The sequence below is a fragment of the Mustela putorius genome, unplaced genomic scaffold, assembly GCF_011764305.1.
Source record: "Mustela putorius furo isolate JIRA1106 unplaced genomic scaffold, ASM1176430v1.1 tig00000589_pilon_pilon_pilon, whole genome shotgun sequence".
In the NCBI taxonomy this organism is placed as follows: domain Eukaryota; kingdom Metazoa; phylum Chordata; class Mammalia; order Carnivora; family Mustelidae; genus Mustela; species Mustela putorius.
In genome coordinates, this window is record NW_025421425.1 from 9,965,688 (window position 1) to 9,983,064 (window position 17,377).

Below are 17,377 nucleotides of genomic sequence, written 5' to 3' on the forward strand. Positions count from 1 at the left end.
GACTCTCTAGTAATCATACAGTTACACTTTGTTCTGTGCTCACAAATAACCTTTACTCAATAGTGTACCTCACTGTTTTCATAATATAATATATTTTAATATGACAGTTAATGTTAACCATGAAAATTGGTGACCTGGGCAGATAGAATTGGTTTTGGTCATAAAATATATGAGTATTCTAAGACTATGAGATTCCCTTTGGAAGTGACTATAAATTTAACAAGTAGCATATTCTCCAATTCATGTTTCTACTTTGAAATGCGTTAAAAAATTCTTCCTCGCAGAGAGCATTTGGCAATGTCTGAAGACACTGTAATATGGTGGTGATAGAAAGGATGCTACTAGCATCTAATGTTCGAAGGCCAGAGATGCTACTGAACATCCTACAAGGCATAGGGTAGTCCCCCAGCAAAGAATCATCTATCTAGGGACGCCTGGGTGGCTCAGTTGGTTAAGCAGCTGCCTTCGGCTCAGGTCATGATCCCAGCGTCCTGGGATTGAGTCCCACATTGGGCTCCTTGCTCTGTAGGGAGCCTGCTTCTCCCTCTGACGCTGCCTGCCACTCTGCCTGCCTGTGCTCGCTCTCGCTCTCTCTCTCTCTGACAAATAAATAAATAAAATCTTAAAAAAAAAAAAAGAATCCTCTGTCTACTATGTCATCTGGTGGCAAGGTTGACAAAGCCTGCTGTAGAGGGGTATGATTCCTAGATAATAGTTGAAATTACACGATGTAAACCGAAGAGGTAAAGAAAAACATTGTATTAAAACATGCATCTAAAAACACTCCTTCATTTTGCACCTTTCTTAATTAAATCATCCAGGATGCCACAGACTTTGCTGATTATTATTATTCACTGACAAGAAACATGCAACCGCATTTTGCTTTAATCACTGGTAATAGAGCACACAGCAATTACTTGGAGGCTTCATGACTATTACTTAGCATGAAAGATATACAAGAAACAATAATCTGATAAACACTTGCACACCCAGGGGTCTCTTGTGCTGTCTTCTCTGAATTCTTATAGCACATTCAGCTAAACTGTAAAGGGAATTCACCATTTGCATGACAATCCTGTTTCTTTTCCCCTTAACACATGCACACACACATATATGCACATACACGCACACACACGTGTACACTCACACAAGCACACACACAAACATTCCTAAGTAGACCATAAACCCAGAAGGAAGACAAGATTTTTTTTCATCATTGTATCTTCTATGTGGAGTCCTTGTCTAACTAACACACCCCTGCACACTATGTAAGATTCTTTGAGGACAACTTCTCTAAATTTGCAAGTGAATTCCCTGTCCACTTTATGGTTCCCTTATATTTTGCTTATCAAACAATATTTGAGATTTTCTGTTTATATGTCTGTAGCCTGTTCAAGTTTAGGAACCTTGTTTCCTTTTTCTTTCTTTCTTTTTATTTTTTTTCTTGTTTTTTACCATTTTTTCACTAACCACTATTAGTTCTCAGCATCTAAAAATGACTTCTCTCTCTCTCCAGAAAGAACTAAAGTCATACAAAAAGACAGGTTTTTTTTAATGGCTAGGTAATTCAAAACCCAATTAATCAGTTTGTCAGACACCATATGCTGAGAAAAATTTTTGTTGTCACCTGTCTACAGTACTAGCTATTATTAGTATTAGAAACCTATATATCTTTAAGTATTACTGTTATTTAAAGTGGGTTTTTTATCATAAGTCTGCATTTCACTTTTTATTATCACTATATATATGTGTGTGTGTACATATATATACACACACATACATATATATACACACACATACATATTATATATAGTTTTTAATAAAGAAGAATGCATTTCTCTGATATCAGATAAAACCACAACCCATTTTTTGAACTAAGTGCCTTCACCAGTATGTTTCTTTTTTTTTTTCAGTATGTGTGTTTCTTTGAGATAAGTCCTATGTGCACATACACTGTATAACACACACTTATCTGTCTAAAATAATCCATTCCACATGTATTTCTGAAAACCTTTTTCTCATTAAAACAATATAAATCTTCATACCTCACTATATACATACAAATTCATTCATTTTAGGACTATATAGGTAACCCGTATATGTTTGAAGAGTCATTTACTTGAAAACTTCCTTACTGGTAAACTTTTCAGTGTGTTTCCAATGTTTCGCTATTATGAATAACACTGTGATGAACATCCTTTCACATGTATCTTTTTAAAATTTGTTTGGTTTTATTATTATTTATTTAATTTATGTTAGTCACTGTACAATACATCGTTAGATTTTGATGTAGTGTTCCAAGATTCATTGTTTACATACACCACCCAGTGCCCCATGCAATCCATGCCCTCCTTAATACCCACCTCCACGCTCGCCCATCCCCCCAACCCCCTCCCCTCCAAAACCCTCAGTGTATTTCTCAGAGTCCACAGTCTCTTATTGTTCATCTCCACCTCCCACGCCGCCTTCACTTTTTCTTTCCCTCTCCTAATGTCCTCCATATTATTCCTTATGCTCCACAAAGAAGTGAAACCATATGATGACTGACTTTCTCTGCTTGACTTATTTCACCCAACATAATTTCCTCCAGTCCCATCCATGCTGAAGCAAAAGTTGGGTATTCACCCTTTCTGATGGCTGAGTAATATCCCATTGTATACATGGACCATATCTTCTTTAGCCATTTGTCTACTGAAGGCCACCTTGGCTCTTTCCACATGTATCTCTGTGTAACCATGTGAATGTATCTCGTGGTCTATAATCCACGAGACCATGAGCTCATTCGGTCTATAATCTAGATTGTGTAACAAAAGGATATATTCTCAATTTAAAATATTGTTAAATTGCTATCCAAAACAACTGTGGGACTTCACCTGTCTGTTAATGGCTCTGTACATTAACAACTTTGTGAATTATCAGACTTGTATACTTCAGTAGGTGAATGTTTGTTTCTCCTTCTCTTTCATGGTTTCTTAAATTACAAATGAAATTTGAGGTTTTCCTTTGAATAATTAACACATATCATTTTTCTGTGACTCTCCTGCTAAAGTAATTTCCCCATACTTTTATTTGATTGTGATATATTTTTGTTATTAAAAAATCCCCTTATGTAATAAAGATTAGTTCTCTGTCAGCCAGGCATGTTAACCGGTATTTTAGTTCATCTTTCATTTATTAGGTTTGGCATAATTATTTGACACTTGTATTTTCAAATGTTTATTCATCCAAATTCATATCTTAGTGATTGATGCTTTTTGCATCTTATCTTACATTAGAAAAACCCTTCATATACGTGTTTGTTTTGTTTTTTAGTGGTTGTGTTTTCATAAGCAGATTCAAAGTTTCAGTTTTTATAGTTTAATCACAGATTGATTTACTAGGAACTCTGTCCTTAAGTGTGGGGGAGAATCACACTATCCTATTGTCTCAACATCATGAGCACACTGGTCCTCCACCTGAACCCACTCCTGAACTCAGTTAATGAGGTTACTTTCCACTGCTCGACAGCCCCATTTGTTTCACTGTGCACAGTATCTGCAATCACAAGGGTTTTCAGCTTTCGGCACACATACCTACATGTAAACTGTCCATTGTCTTTATCCACACTATATCTACTGTACACATTTTGGAGTTGTTAGAAAATTCTTTTTCTAAAGCATATCCTTATTGGACTCTCTAGGGATTAGATTTCCAATATAAATAAATGTCTATTTCCTTACTCTCGGGCTATGTAAGATTAATTTTCTTCTTCATGGTATGTAGCCATCCCCAAATCCAATTCTTTAAAACAAAGAGGAACATCATAATAACATCAAATTTATCCTCACAAGTCAAGAAAAGAAACCCCCACTTCTGACTCAATAAACTGCACAGATTCTGGAACATCCAGTATTTTTGTTATAATTGTTCCATAAATAGCCTGATCCAGATTTTATATTTTTAACTATATTAAAAAAAACTGGGGACTTAAAGGCTGAATCTGTCTCTGGCTTAGCAATCTTTTCCAGTTGTACTTCTTACTAGCCATGTAGTCTTGGTCAAATTATTTAATTCTATGTATCAGTTTAATCTTCTGCAAAACAAGGGTAATCATAATGGTGCCCTTATGATGTGAGCAAAAAATTACTACAAAGTACATCCAATGCCTGGCACATAGTAATTGCTCAATAAATATTCCTTGATTTTGTTTCAGTGATCATTACCATGATTGCTTTGACAACCTATAGTCAGATCCTGGCAAAACTAACTGGTTGTTCACATCTAAAAATTATTTTAATAGATATATTGAAAGCCATAACATATATATATATATATATATATATATATACAATTATATACATATGTGTTTTTTTAATACATACTAAGACTAACGTCTTACAAGGGAAATTCACATTATATTAGTCCTAATAACATTTTTTATTCTTTTTTTTTAATTTTTTATTTTTTATAAACATATATTTTTATCCCCAGGGGTACAGGTCTGTGAATCACCAGGTTACACACTTCACAGCACTCACCAAAGCACATACCCTCCCCAATGTCCATAATCCCACCCCCTTCTCCCAAACCCCCTCCCCCCAGCAACCCTCAGTTTGTTTTGTGAGATTAAGAGTCACATATGACATTAAATCTATTCTAAAAATGAATATTTTGCAATCTTTGTAATAATCAGAAATTTTATATACCCCAATTTTTTAAAACCTTTAAATAAATGATTCATTTTTACCTCCAAAAAAAAAATAAAATAAAGTATGAATACCCAACTTTTGTATCAACATGGACAGGACTGGAAGAGATTAGGCTGAGTAAAATAAGTCAAGCAGAGAGAGTAAATTATCATAGGGTTTCATTTATTTGTGGAGTGTAAGAAATAACACCGAGGACATGGGGAGATGGAGAGAAGGGAGCTGGGGGAAATTGGAGGGGGAGGTGAACCATGAGAGACTATGGACTCCGCAAAACCATCTGAGGGTTTTGAAGTGGGGGGTGGAATTTGGGTGAGCCTATTGGTGGGTATTATGGAGGGCATGTATTGCATGGAGCACTGGGTGTGGTGCATAAACAATGAATTCTGGTACACTGAAAAGAAATTAAAAAAATAAAAAAATTTAAAAACATCAAAAAAAAAAAACTAACTGGTTGTTTTGGGTTGATCAACTTTTGATTTTCTGCAGAACTCAAAGTCAACATTGAAATGATCAATTTCCTTTTCCCTGCTGATCAAAACTTCTATGAATGCAATTGATTCTACAGCTGATTGCAAGCAAGATTTAAAAACCTGAAATCAACTGTTAGCTGCATCATAGGCAAAAAGGGGCATAGCTGTCCTAGGACAATCAACCAGCACCACAAGTGCATAGAAAGAGAAATAAGTGCTGACTTATGTGTCATTCCCAAATCAAGGCACTTCATGGAAAATGGCCTCATTGTTTCTTATCTGATGCTGACACCATTCTCACCATTCTTTTGGATTCAGTATTGGTTTCAATTTTTTGCTTTTGGGGTCCTTGCTAAATCTAGAATTTGTCCAAGTACCAATTCATATTCCATGTAGCTGTATGTATCTGAGATCCAACAAAAGAGCTTAAATGAAAAGGGGTTTACTTTGTTAAAAGGATGATTTTGGCCTTGGCAGGCCTGGGATAGAACATCAGCTCCGTAACAGAATCACTCTTCCAGACCCGTTTAACTTTCTGCCCCATCTCCCTTCGCAGGAGGCTTCCACCCTTACGGTGCCCGTGGGCTGCGTGTCCATTACCACATCTTCACTATGGGCCGGGGGTGAAATATGTGTGTCCTAGATGAAAGGGAGTGGTGAGACATGAATACGTGATTCTGCATCATGTCACGCTGAACAAAACGGATTTGTGGCAACACTAAAAGAAAGGCTGAAGAGCAGTTAGAGAACGAACAGTATCCACCTAAAGGGAAGCAGCCCAGTCTTACCGTTTATAACAAATAACATATGTTCGTGTACATGTGTATATTCAGCAGGGCTGGCAGAACACCAGCTGTCCTCGAGCAGGAGATGCCTCGTCTATCAGAACTGTGATGCTATCCTCCGTTACTCCCCCCGCCCCCAGGCTCATCCCCTGCAAGCCCTTACAATGGGGATTGGCGAACTTTTTTCTGTGAAAGTCAACATGGAAATACTTTGGGCTCCGTGAGCCAAATGGTCTCCACTGCAGCTTCTCAGTTTTTCCACTGTAATGCCCAAACTACCCTAGACAATATTTAAATGAATAAGTGTGGCTGTATTCCAGTTAAACATTATTTACTAAGCAGAGAGCGAGCTGAGTTTGTCTCCTCTGCCATTGTTGGCTGGTCCTTCCTCTATAATATTGCTTTTTAATTCTAAAATCAGAATCAATGCAAATATCACCCATTCTACAGTATATATGTAAGGTTAGTTTCTCCCTCCACTAACTTTCAGAGCATCTCCTATACATTCATATTAAATGTACATTAGATGTTATGATGATGCTTTTTTATTTATTTTTTATTTCTTAGTGAGCTCTCTCTCTCTCAGTGGAATCATGCCTAATCATGCCTAGAAGCACAGTAAACCTGCTCTGTTTTGTTCTTTTTTCTCTACCTTTTTTTTTTTTTAATGGATGCTTCTTTTTTTTTTTTTTAATAGATGCTGTTAGATGCTTTTTTTTTAATTTGAGAGAGAGAAAGAATGAGAGAGAGCACTGTCTCTTGGGGGTGGGGGAGAGGGAGGGACGGAGGGAGAGGGAGAAGCAGACTCCCCGCTGAGCAGAGAGCCTGATGTGGGGCTCCATCCCAGGACCCTGAGATCATGACCCGAGTTGAACTCAGACACTTAACCAACTAAGCCATCCAGGTGCCCCTTTTTCTCTATTTCTTTCACATATTAGATATTTCTCTCCAACCATACTCATCTCAGTAGAAGAACTCAGGAATATTATTTCCCATTCCCATCCTCCTGGATGAACACAGAAATGTGGCTTGTTCCTATGTCCTCAAACTATAGCCTGTGCTGCAACATTTCCTTTAAGCTTTATGATTCTTAGATTGTACGGTATCCTTTAGCACCCTCAAATGTACCCATTTTTATTTAATTGTGTACACACAAAAACACATATTTCAGGGTACATGTCCTTTTCTTTTTTTTTTTCCCCCTCTCCTTGTCATTTTCCTTAACTTTGAGGATCTGTGTTTGGATTCATTTCAACAATTTTTAATTTCAACATTTTCTCGAATATATTTTTAGATAAGATAAGGTGAGGATCTTCTTTCTGGATCCTTCCCCAAACATTTCTTTTACCTTGAGAAATGAATCATATTTTGATGAACAAGGGATTTGGGGCTTCAGTTTGTTTGTTTATTTCTTTGTTTTTTCTTTGTATGTTGTACATTCAACTGTCAATCAGATTCTAATATTTCAAGTGACAAATGTGATATATATCTAGATACATAAATTTGTAGGTAATTTTAAAATATCTAAAAGTGTAAAATTTTCTTGTATTTGGGTTTTAGGTAATTGGCCAGGACTTACCTAGGTTTAATTCTTATTCTAACCCCTCCTCAAAAACTGTATTAAACTCATAAATTCAGTATGTTCTTCACCTCAAGGAAAAAAAATATTATCCATTCCTTCCTTTACTCTTTTGCTGCCTGGGAACATATGTCATTCACATGAAAGGTCTAATGAATCTTATAAGTCTCATCTTGTACCACAATTCCCAAATTGGGGGTATTTTTTGCTCTCTGATTTTTAGTTACTTCTTCCAGTCTAATATATTATCAAGTTCCAGGACAATAATTTGGATTATATCAATGATCATTCATACCCTAATCATATGCTGATACTTTGTTGTTTATGAGTTGCAGAAACATGGCTCTCAGCTACAGAAATCTCTGTAGTACCCCGACAACACCAGGGTTCTTGTTATCCTCTGCTCAGTACACTTGCTTGGTGATCACTGTTCTGCCTGTGTTTTTCTTTGTTCTTTGCCCCCCGGTTATAGCGGCTTTGCTTGTGCCCCTTGGCACTCTTACGTAGCCTCTAGAAGAATCCTTACCAATGGCATTTTCACAAATGGCGGAGTCACAGAGCTCTGGTCTTGTGAGACTAAAGGAGGCTAGCAAATGGGGTGTCAGTTCCTTGACAAGGTGAGAGAAGGAAGTCTGTTCTAGAGTTTCCACTAAACTCTCACCTGCCAGGCTTCATGGTGTTGAGCTCCTCAGTTTCCCTTCAACTTTCCTAATAGAACAATAGGCCTGAGTGACTTCTGGGCCTCTCCCCAAGTTCTCTGGCGCTGATTCCTCTGTTCTACTCTGGTAGAATCGCTTTCTACTCTGAGACTCTGAGCAAGAACTAGTCTTGTCTTTCTAACCTGCTTCTCCAACAGCTTCAGGAGTCTTCTTCCTAGCTCATGAGAACTCATATGGACTCGAGCAGAGAAGGGAAGAAACTACAATCTTCCATTAACAACCTATATGTATACAGGATGAAGAATGTTAACTAAACTTGTTGTGGTGACCATTTCATGGTGTAAGTGTAAGTGAAGGTATTTTGCTGCACATCTTAAACATATACACAGCTGTATGTCAGTTATATCTAAAAAACATTTTAAAAATCAAAATTTAAAAAGCTTATATATATTCAAATACCTAACAATTTGATTAGTGACTATAATAACCCTAGCTCAAACTAATAGTCATATAGACTTACATATATAATAATGTTCACATATAAGCTCAAATATATAAAATCTTTACTCAAAAATTGTGTTCTAAATCCCAGCTTAGAGTCTTACAGAGATAGTCAAAAAAGTATCATAGTTCTAACTTCAATTTAATGATTTAGAAAATCTGTCATAGAAGATAAAAACGAAATATAAAGTAGCTACACAGCAGAGATTTGTAAGTGAAGAGAAAGGCCCAGATCATCAGAGTGGCTAGAGACCTAGATCATAACCCATCAACTGCAGGGTAAGCTCTACATTCAGGAGAACATGGTGTCAATTTCTTCTTGGCTATTTTCTAAATATACGAATTTGGGAAATCACCTCAGTATGGTATGGTAGCTAATACATCGTTAAAATGGTATACAAAGTACTTTAATGATTATTTTATGTTTTAAAATAAGGTATGTAAAAGCTTATGAGTATTTAAAAAGTTTTATTGAATATGGTAGCTATTACTTGCCTTTTTAATGTTATATTTTGGTCATATACTGAAAGCTTAAAAGACATGTAGCAAAAGATTTCAGACATTATAATGTCTATTTTTATTCCTGCAAATTGTCACCTTGAATGTGTTGATATCTTTGTAGCATGACACATGAGGAAATTGTATCGTCAAAGCCTGTGTCAAGCAAGAATTGCTGGTGTTTTCCCATTAACGACTTTTTTTTCTTTCCCTGATACCAAACCATTATCTATACTTAGAAGTTCAGAAATTAACATTAATAATATTATAATCTAGAGCCAATATCTATAGCTAGACCCAATATCCTTTAACATTTTAAGCTACATGTAAATATCAAAATATTTTGAAATTTCTTCAGATTTCTGCACACCCAGGTAGAAAATGAAAAACTGGTCTTCAAATGATGATTTTTTTTTTGATTCTCAAAAATATATTAACTGCCAAAGTAAACAATGATTATTCTTACCCATATCCGACATTTCAGGCACAGTCACGATGTATGGTCCATCTGTGAACTTTGGAGCATTGTCATTGATGTCTTGTACTTTGATTATGAACTCGGATTCAGGTTCAAGAGGCTTGTTTGTTCGTCTGTCAATAGCTTGGGCATGAAGCACATAGTGGGTCTTCTGCTCTCTGTCTAGGCTTTTCGTTGAGTGGATGTCACCAGTGGTATCATCAATGATAAATATAGTCCCAGCACCTTCTCCAGTAAGAATGTATTTGACAGACCCATCACCTTTGTCTGAATTGGAGTGCAGCTAAAAAATAAAAATTAAATAATTTAGCTTGCAATTATATTACAACCTAACATCATGTTACCTTAAAATTATCTATATATAGTTTTAATTTACTTTGATCATTGCTTTTATCTCCACAGAGTCCCATAGATTACTACAGTCATTTATTTTTCTACAGTTCTTCTCTTCTTGGTACTGATATGGATATTTTTATCATGATCTAAAAAAAGCAATTATTGACTTATGGGAAATTAATAGATAATACTAATTAAAAGAAAAATAACAACCCTTAATGTTATTCTACTAAATCACCACATCACTAACTACAGAAAATAGAATTGGAAAAAGAAATCACCAGTAAACACTTTCCCTTCAATTCTTTCAGGAATAATGATTTTTTAAAATTAATTTTTTGACATTTTGTTTAAAATTTAAAATTTTAAAAAGAAAAATATATATGGTAGGAGAAAATTCATATTGTTAAAAATTTCCACAAGAGAGGCACTGATTTGTTACAGAGATATTAATTTTATAATTTGAAAAATGTTTACAAAGAATATTTTCCAAATTATGTTCAGATTTAGAACATTAAGAACATTAAAATAGATTAAAATGAAACATTTTATTTTTTAAGTTTGTCTGTTTGTTTGTTTATTTATTTATTTATTTTTAGTAATCTCTTTTCCCAGTGTGGGGCTTGAACTCATGACCCTGAGACCAAGAGTCACATTTTCTACTGACTGAGGTCAGGCAGGCATCCTTTCTCTTTTAATTATGAAACTCTAATTCAAAATTTGTATCATAGTGGTGCATTTAATCAGTACATAGTCCTATTTTTTTTTTAAAGATTTTACTTATTTATTTGACAGAGAGAGATCACAAGTAGACGGAGAGGCAGGCAGAGAGAAAGAGAGAGAGGGAAGCAGGCTCCCTGCCAAGCAGAGAGCCCGATGCGGGACTCGATCCCAGGACCCTGAGATCATGACCCGAGCTGAAGGCAGCAGCTTAACCCACTGAGCCACCCAGGCGCCCCTACATAGTCCTATTTTTATAATTAATTAAAACAGTAACAAATTCTCACTCATTAAAATGAAAATAATGGAATATCATTTTAATAGATATTGTAGAAGTAATATTTCAGCAGAAAAGAAGTATTTAGTAAGAAAGATAAATACATACGAAGATAATTATAAAACTTTTTTATTATTTAAACATCAGGAAATGTTTTTATTTATTTATCTTAAAGAGAAAGACAGAGAGAAGAGAACACAGGTTGAGGGACAGAGGGAGAGGAAGAGAGAATCTCAAGCAGACTCTGCACTGAGTGCGGAGTCCGACACAGAGCTCAGTCTCATGACCCTGAGATGACCTGAGCTGAAATCACGATTTGAATGCTTAAGATTTGATTCAAATCAAGATTTGAATGCTTGGGGAGCTATCCAGGCACCCCAAGAAATGCTTTTATACTGCATTTAATTCATACTTCAAAATGTATTACAACTTGTGCCATCTTAATTAAATATTTTCATAAGGGCCTCTGCTATATTTTTTAATTCAATTTAATTTTATTTTTGTGTTTTCCAAAATTCATTGTTTATGCTATAGTTTTAACTAGGAACAACACAATATTTTCTCAAATCTTAACATACATTTGAAGAATTGTTTCTCCCAAGAGATCTGAACAGTTACTCTTGATGTGAAACCTTTTTGTTTACATAACCTCAACTACTCACCTTTTGCTCATTTCTGACACTTGAAAACATTGAAAAATATAACCTTGTTCATATAGCTTTCGGGTTTCTTGCCATAATAAAGAGAAATTTTTCAAGGATTATATTAAAGTCTCTGAACTCTTAGAAGACATTTTTTAAGAAGATAAAATATAGAAAAATATAATAAACTGTGACCAAGAACTCTTCTATGGTAAAATGGAGGCAACTGAAATATAAATTATAGTATATAAAAAATAATCCTATCTCTTCTTGAAAATGTGTAAGACATAAACGGAGACAAATTCTGAAGGTAGTCACTTAGCAAGATTCAGCAAATTACATCTTCTTAAAACTTTTTTTTTTTTTAAGATTTTATTTATTTATTTGACAGACAGAGATAACAAGTAGGCAGAGAAAGAGAGGGAGGAAGCCGACTCCCTGCAGAGCAGAGAGCCCGATGCGGGGCTCGATCCCAGGACCCTGGGATCATGACCAGAGCTGAAGGCAGAGGCTTTAATCCACTGAGCCACCCAGGTGCCCCAAAACTTTTTTTTTTTTTTTGAGCTTTATAAGGAGGCGTAAGAAATCCATTAGCAAAATATGAAAAACATAGCTTTCAAAGATTCACACTTCATTAGTAAATTAACTACTGAAAGAAGAATGCAGAATGGGTTGTGTGGAGATAGTTATATGCATGGATGGAAATGTATTTAGTCATCTTTTTATGTTTCTTAACCTATCTTTTTAGCACCTAGAGGGAGGGTTTATCATTTATGAAGTAGACACCTGCAAAATATCAAAAGAGCAGCTTGTTTCACATTCTGCAACTTTGCTTTAATCCATAACCAAATCATAGCAATGTAAAGCGACAAATTCATTAAACGTCTTTAAAAACACTTTCTCAAACACTCTTGTTATTAAATAAAGTGTGAGGCAGTTTTATTAGCTATTGTTATACTATATATAAGTTATAAATCTATATACATAATTTAAAACCCTTTTGGGAGAAATGTGTTATGCTTCTAACAACTAATTTCAGAGAGATAGCAATGGTGACAACTGACTTTTATTTTCAGGGTATATTTTCATGTTCTTCTATGTACTCAGTGAGCTTATTTGTTTTTTAAGATTTTATTTATTTATTTGACAGACAGACATCACAAGTAGGCAGAGAGGCAGGCAGATAGAGAGGAGGAAGCAGTCTCCCTGCCTAGCAGAGAGTGGGATATGGGGCTTGATTCCAGGACCCTGAGATCATGAACTGAGTCAGTGAGGTTATTTTGATGTTACTTTATTTTGGATCAAAGATTTTTATTAAAAAGTTAATCATTTTATAGATAGATAGATAGATAGATAAGCAACGGAAGTTTGTAAAAGAAATAGTAAAGTTGTCTATCTAAAGCATGTATTAAAAACATAACACACTCTTTGCTTTATATAGATTGCTAAGCAATTCGTATAAAAGAAAAAAAAATGTGAGTAATTTTATGGCTTTAGATGTTAAGACTTGAAACTCATTCCACATTCATAAAGTGTTTATAATTAAACAACTAAGCCTAAATATATCCAAAGTTGTGTCTAATTTGAAAATAGATGTGCAATAAAATCAGTGAATTATAATTTAGCAGTATTTATATTATTGGATAACATAATAAAATTTATATTAAATGCTATAAATATGTATCTGAATTATATAAGGTGTTATTAATGCTTAGCTTGAATGTTTAAATAATGCAGATAATCATTTCATTAATGGATTTTGTAAATCTCTCTGCAGGCCTAGTTGAATCTTGGAATGATTAGCTTTTATTTTAACACTGATGGGAAACTATTACAATGGTGTTTAGCTTATATGAATGTGATGATAAATATTTGTGAAACAACAACTATCCACTGTCAGGATTATCCTTTGTCTACCATACACCCATCTCCAAATGTTCAGGTTAGTTTGGAAATCATATCTGCAACAGAGGTGGTTCCCCAGAGAACCACCTGCTATTTTGTCTTCCTTTGCTTAATGAGTGAATTTTAAGACCCTGGAAGAGCACATGTTGTATATTGGGATTTTTTTTTTAAGGCAAGAAACAGTGAATGAGTAAATGAATGAACGGATGAATGAGTGAATGAAGGAATGAAATGGGTCAGCAGTAGAGGCAAAAATCTTAAGATATGGAGAGAAAACTCTTTGATACAGATAATCAGGTAAAACAGATAACCAGAGTAGAAATGTACTATCTCTGAGTGTGGGCAGCAATGACATCAAACCAGGAGTAGAGCACATACAGTAGAAATACTCTGGGTATAGATATGAGACTGATATAGTAAAGGCAAAATATGATGCTGTAAATTAAGCTAGCTATTGTAGTAGTTAAGAGAAGTTTCATTGTATCTGACATCAATATACGTAAAAATATTTAGGAGAAAAAGTTGATCCTAGTCATGTATACTGAAACCTTTGTAGCAGACATTTTAGAAATACCACCGAGAAAAGTGTCAGGATCTTATCAAAACAGAGTGGTAGGAATATACTTTTAGAAGTCATGAGATTTTGCAAAGTAAGACACATTTTTGTGTGAAAGGACAGATGTTATTTTGTCCTAAAGCAAGAAGAGAGAATGCTCGTGTTATGTGATCACATGATAAAACAGGGTTAATTAACTGCTCATTAGAGAACAGGAAAGGGGAGGAGAATGAAGAAAGAAAATATAACCACCCAAGTAAAGCAAAACGACTACTTCCCTGGCATTACTTTAATAAATTATCTCTTTCTAAGTGTTAAGTAGTAACCTATGGCACTTAGGAAGCTCATGCGACTCACATGAGTTCCCCCTAGAAAACTATTTATTCACCCTGGACCACATTAAGATCAGGACCTAAAAATTTATGGCTTTCACTCCAATGCAGTGTTCCTTACTAAGATAATATTCTATCCCTTGGGGAAGAATAACTTTAAAAGGTTAAGAAGATGGTGGCAGAGCAATTAAATTCAAAAGTTGCTTTTAGTGAGGACTTCAAGCTATGTTAAAAAGATAGGTCACTGACTTAAAATTGTAATATTTTAAACTACGTGTATTATGTATTTTTTTATGAGTAGAAAACTTATATTTACAATATTCCAGTGGAATCCAGGAATAAAGTCAGAAATATCTTATAGCAATTCCACTACTATTATTTTCCCAACACATAAAATATAAGTGTTGCAATGTGACGATCATAGGAAATACATGTTATTATAATTTATTATGCATCCTTCATTCCAGAATGTTATATTTTTTGCATAATCTTTTATATTTTAAACTAAAAGCAGATGAAATGAAATTCAATTGAACTATTAATAAGTAATTGATGTAAAGAAGAAAAACATATCAAATCATAATAGGCTCTTGATAATTCACATATCAGTCTTGTGCAAAAAAATGTAACCATTGGTTTTAACTAGACAACAACTAATATATAAAAAGTTATATTAAAAATAGTAATGATTAAGTACTTTGTTCAACCACAAATCTAACATTGATTAAAATGTTAAGAGATTAGGTGAGTAATGAAATGAGGTATGTGTTTTTTTTTAACTAGAAACATCAGAGTTTGCAAACATGAAAAAGTCTCCTGTTGAACTGCAGTTTTTATCATTTAAATTATCAACCTGTATCTTTAGGGAAGGAAACTAATGAGGGAGGAGGAGGAAGGAAAAGGAACAAGAGGCAGTATGTGTTTAATATATCCCCTGAATCCCAGGTTAGGGGTATTAATGTACAAGATTAAAGAAAAAAACTATAAAATATCTCTGAAGTCTGAAGTTGTCATAATTCCATTTTAATCAGCTGCTTTAGAGGGCCACATTGGAGTGTATCAAATATTTTGTCACTGCAGGAGGCAAGTCAGTGAGAATTTCACTATTAATTGTTAGAAAGCCTCAAAAACTAATCCATTGATTAAAGTTGGAGATATATGAGGCATAGGAGTACCTCTTCTCTATCAGAGTTAATCTGTGTTCTTTTATCCGCCAATTAGGATCCAGCTGAGGAAGAGATAGCCCAGGCAGCTGGTTTTAAAGGAAAAAAAAAAAAAAATCTGAATGTACTAACATTAGTGCAATTCCAGCACAATACTGGCCCAAACCATTGTCCACATATTTGCATATGTTGTGATTTCATCTCCATTAAAACTCAGTCATTACTGTTCATTTTGCTCTTTGTTCAAATAAAAAAACAGTAATTGCATATCAAAGGGAGAGGGAAAGAAGATGACAGAAATGTGAATGGCTTCAATCATTTAGAAAATTCAACTGACAATAAAATATAAGATTATCATTTGATCTAGTAATCACTTTCAGAAGTACATATCCAACAAATATTTTTGGAGCCCTCACTGTGTTTCGGTTCTGGTACTCAGTATTTAAACACATCACTAATGCAGAGATTCCCACCCTGGGAGAGCTTACATCAATCCCAGTGGGAAGAAATATACAGTAACCAGAAAACACGACTGATAAATAACATGGTAAAAGATGGCAGGACCCACACTCTCTTTTAAAAAGAAAGAAAGTAACGGAGAAGAGCTATCAAAGGTGGTTGGGAATGTGTAGAGAGATTGCAGTATTAAATATGGAAGTATTGTGGGCAGAACACAGGTCCCTCAAAGATGTCTACATCTTTACTCTGGAAGCCTGTGAATATGTTACTTTATATGGCAAAAGGACTTCATACACGTGATGGAGGTTAAGGTCCTTAAGACAAGGAAATTACCTTGGTTTCTCTAGATGGGACAATTCTGATCACATGGGTCCTTACAAGGGAAGAACTGATCCCAGCTGGGTGAGAGAGAGAGAAAAACGGAAGTGTGAGATGGATTCCGCACCTCATTCTGGTTCTAAAATGTAAAAATCTTCATGCAAGACCTAAAAGAGGTCTCTAGAAGCTGGGAAAAAGCAAGGGGATAGATTCTTCCCTAGAAGAATGAAGCCCTGCCCACACCTTGATTTTAGTCCAGTGAGAACTATGTGAAACTTCTGAACTGTAAGTGTTGAAAAATAAATTCATGTTGTTTTAAGGCACTAATTTTGCAGTGGTTTTTAAAACAACAATAAAATATAATAAAGGAGTCAGATAAGACATATTCAAAGAATGACATTTTAGTAAATTCTTGAAGGAGGTGAGTGAGTTAGCCAAGTGCATATTATAGGGAAGGGCATTGCAGGCAGGGAGACCAGAAAGAGCAAAAGGATCAAGTTAGGGACATGACCAGTGAATTCCAGAAACAGTGAGGAAGCAAGTGTGACCAGAATTGCATGGATGGAGAAGGTCAGTAGGAGAAGATATCAGAGAAATTCAGCAGCCCTCTCCTCCTTGTCTGTGGTTTTGTCTTCCCTGGTTTCAGTTACCCACAGTCAGCTGTGGTCCAGAGGCCAGAGCAGATGATCTTCCTTCTGATGTATTGCTAGCAGGTCAATAGTGGCTTAACCATATGTCACACTGCCCACATACATCATTCACCTCACTCCGTCTTATCATGCAGTCATTTTATTGTCCCACATCATCATAATAAGAAGGGTGAGTAGAGTACAAAAAGATATATTAAGAAAGGACCAAATCCACATTCACATAACTTTATTTACAGTGTATTTGTTGTAATTTTTTATCATTGCTGTTAATCTTTTATGCTTAACCTATAAATTAAACTTTATTATAGATATACATGTATAAAAATATAACACAATATATATAGGATCGGGTTTTATCCAAG

General features: G+C 35.0%; 1 protein-coding gene across 4 annotated transcripts in view; it reads right to left on the reverse strand.

Annotated features, from left to right (window-relative positions):
• The window catches only part of CDH18 (cadherin 18), a 696,319-nt gene that overhangs the window by 233,448 nt on the left and 445,494 nt on the right, over positions 1 to 17,377 (reverse strand). For all 4 annotated transcript variants that reach the window (XM_045082036.1, XM_045082035.1, XM_045082039.1 and 1 more), the window contains exon 3: positions 9,647 to 9,941. In XM_045082036.1, the coding sequence (XP_044937971.1) occupies positions 9,647 to 9,941 (295 nt within the window). The remainder of the gene's footprint in view (positions 1 to 9,646; positions 9,942 to 17,377) is intronic.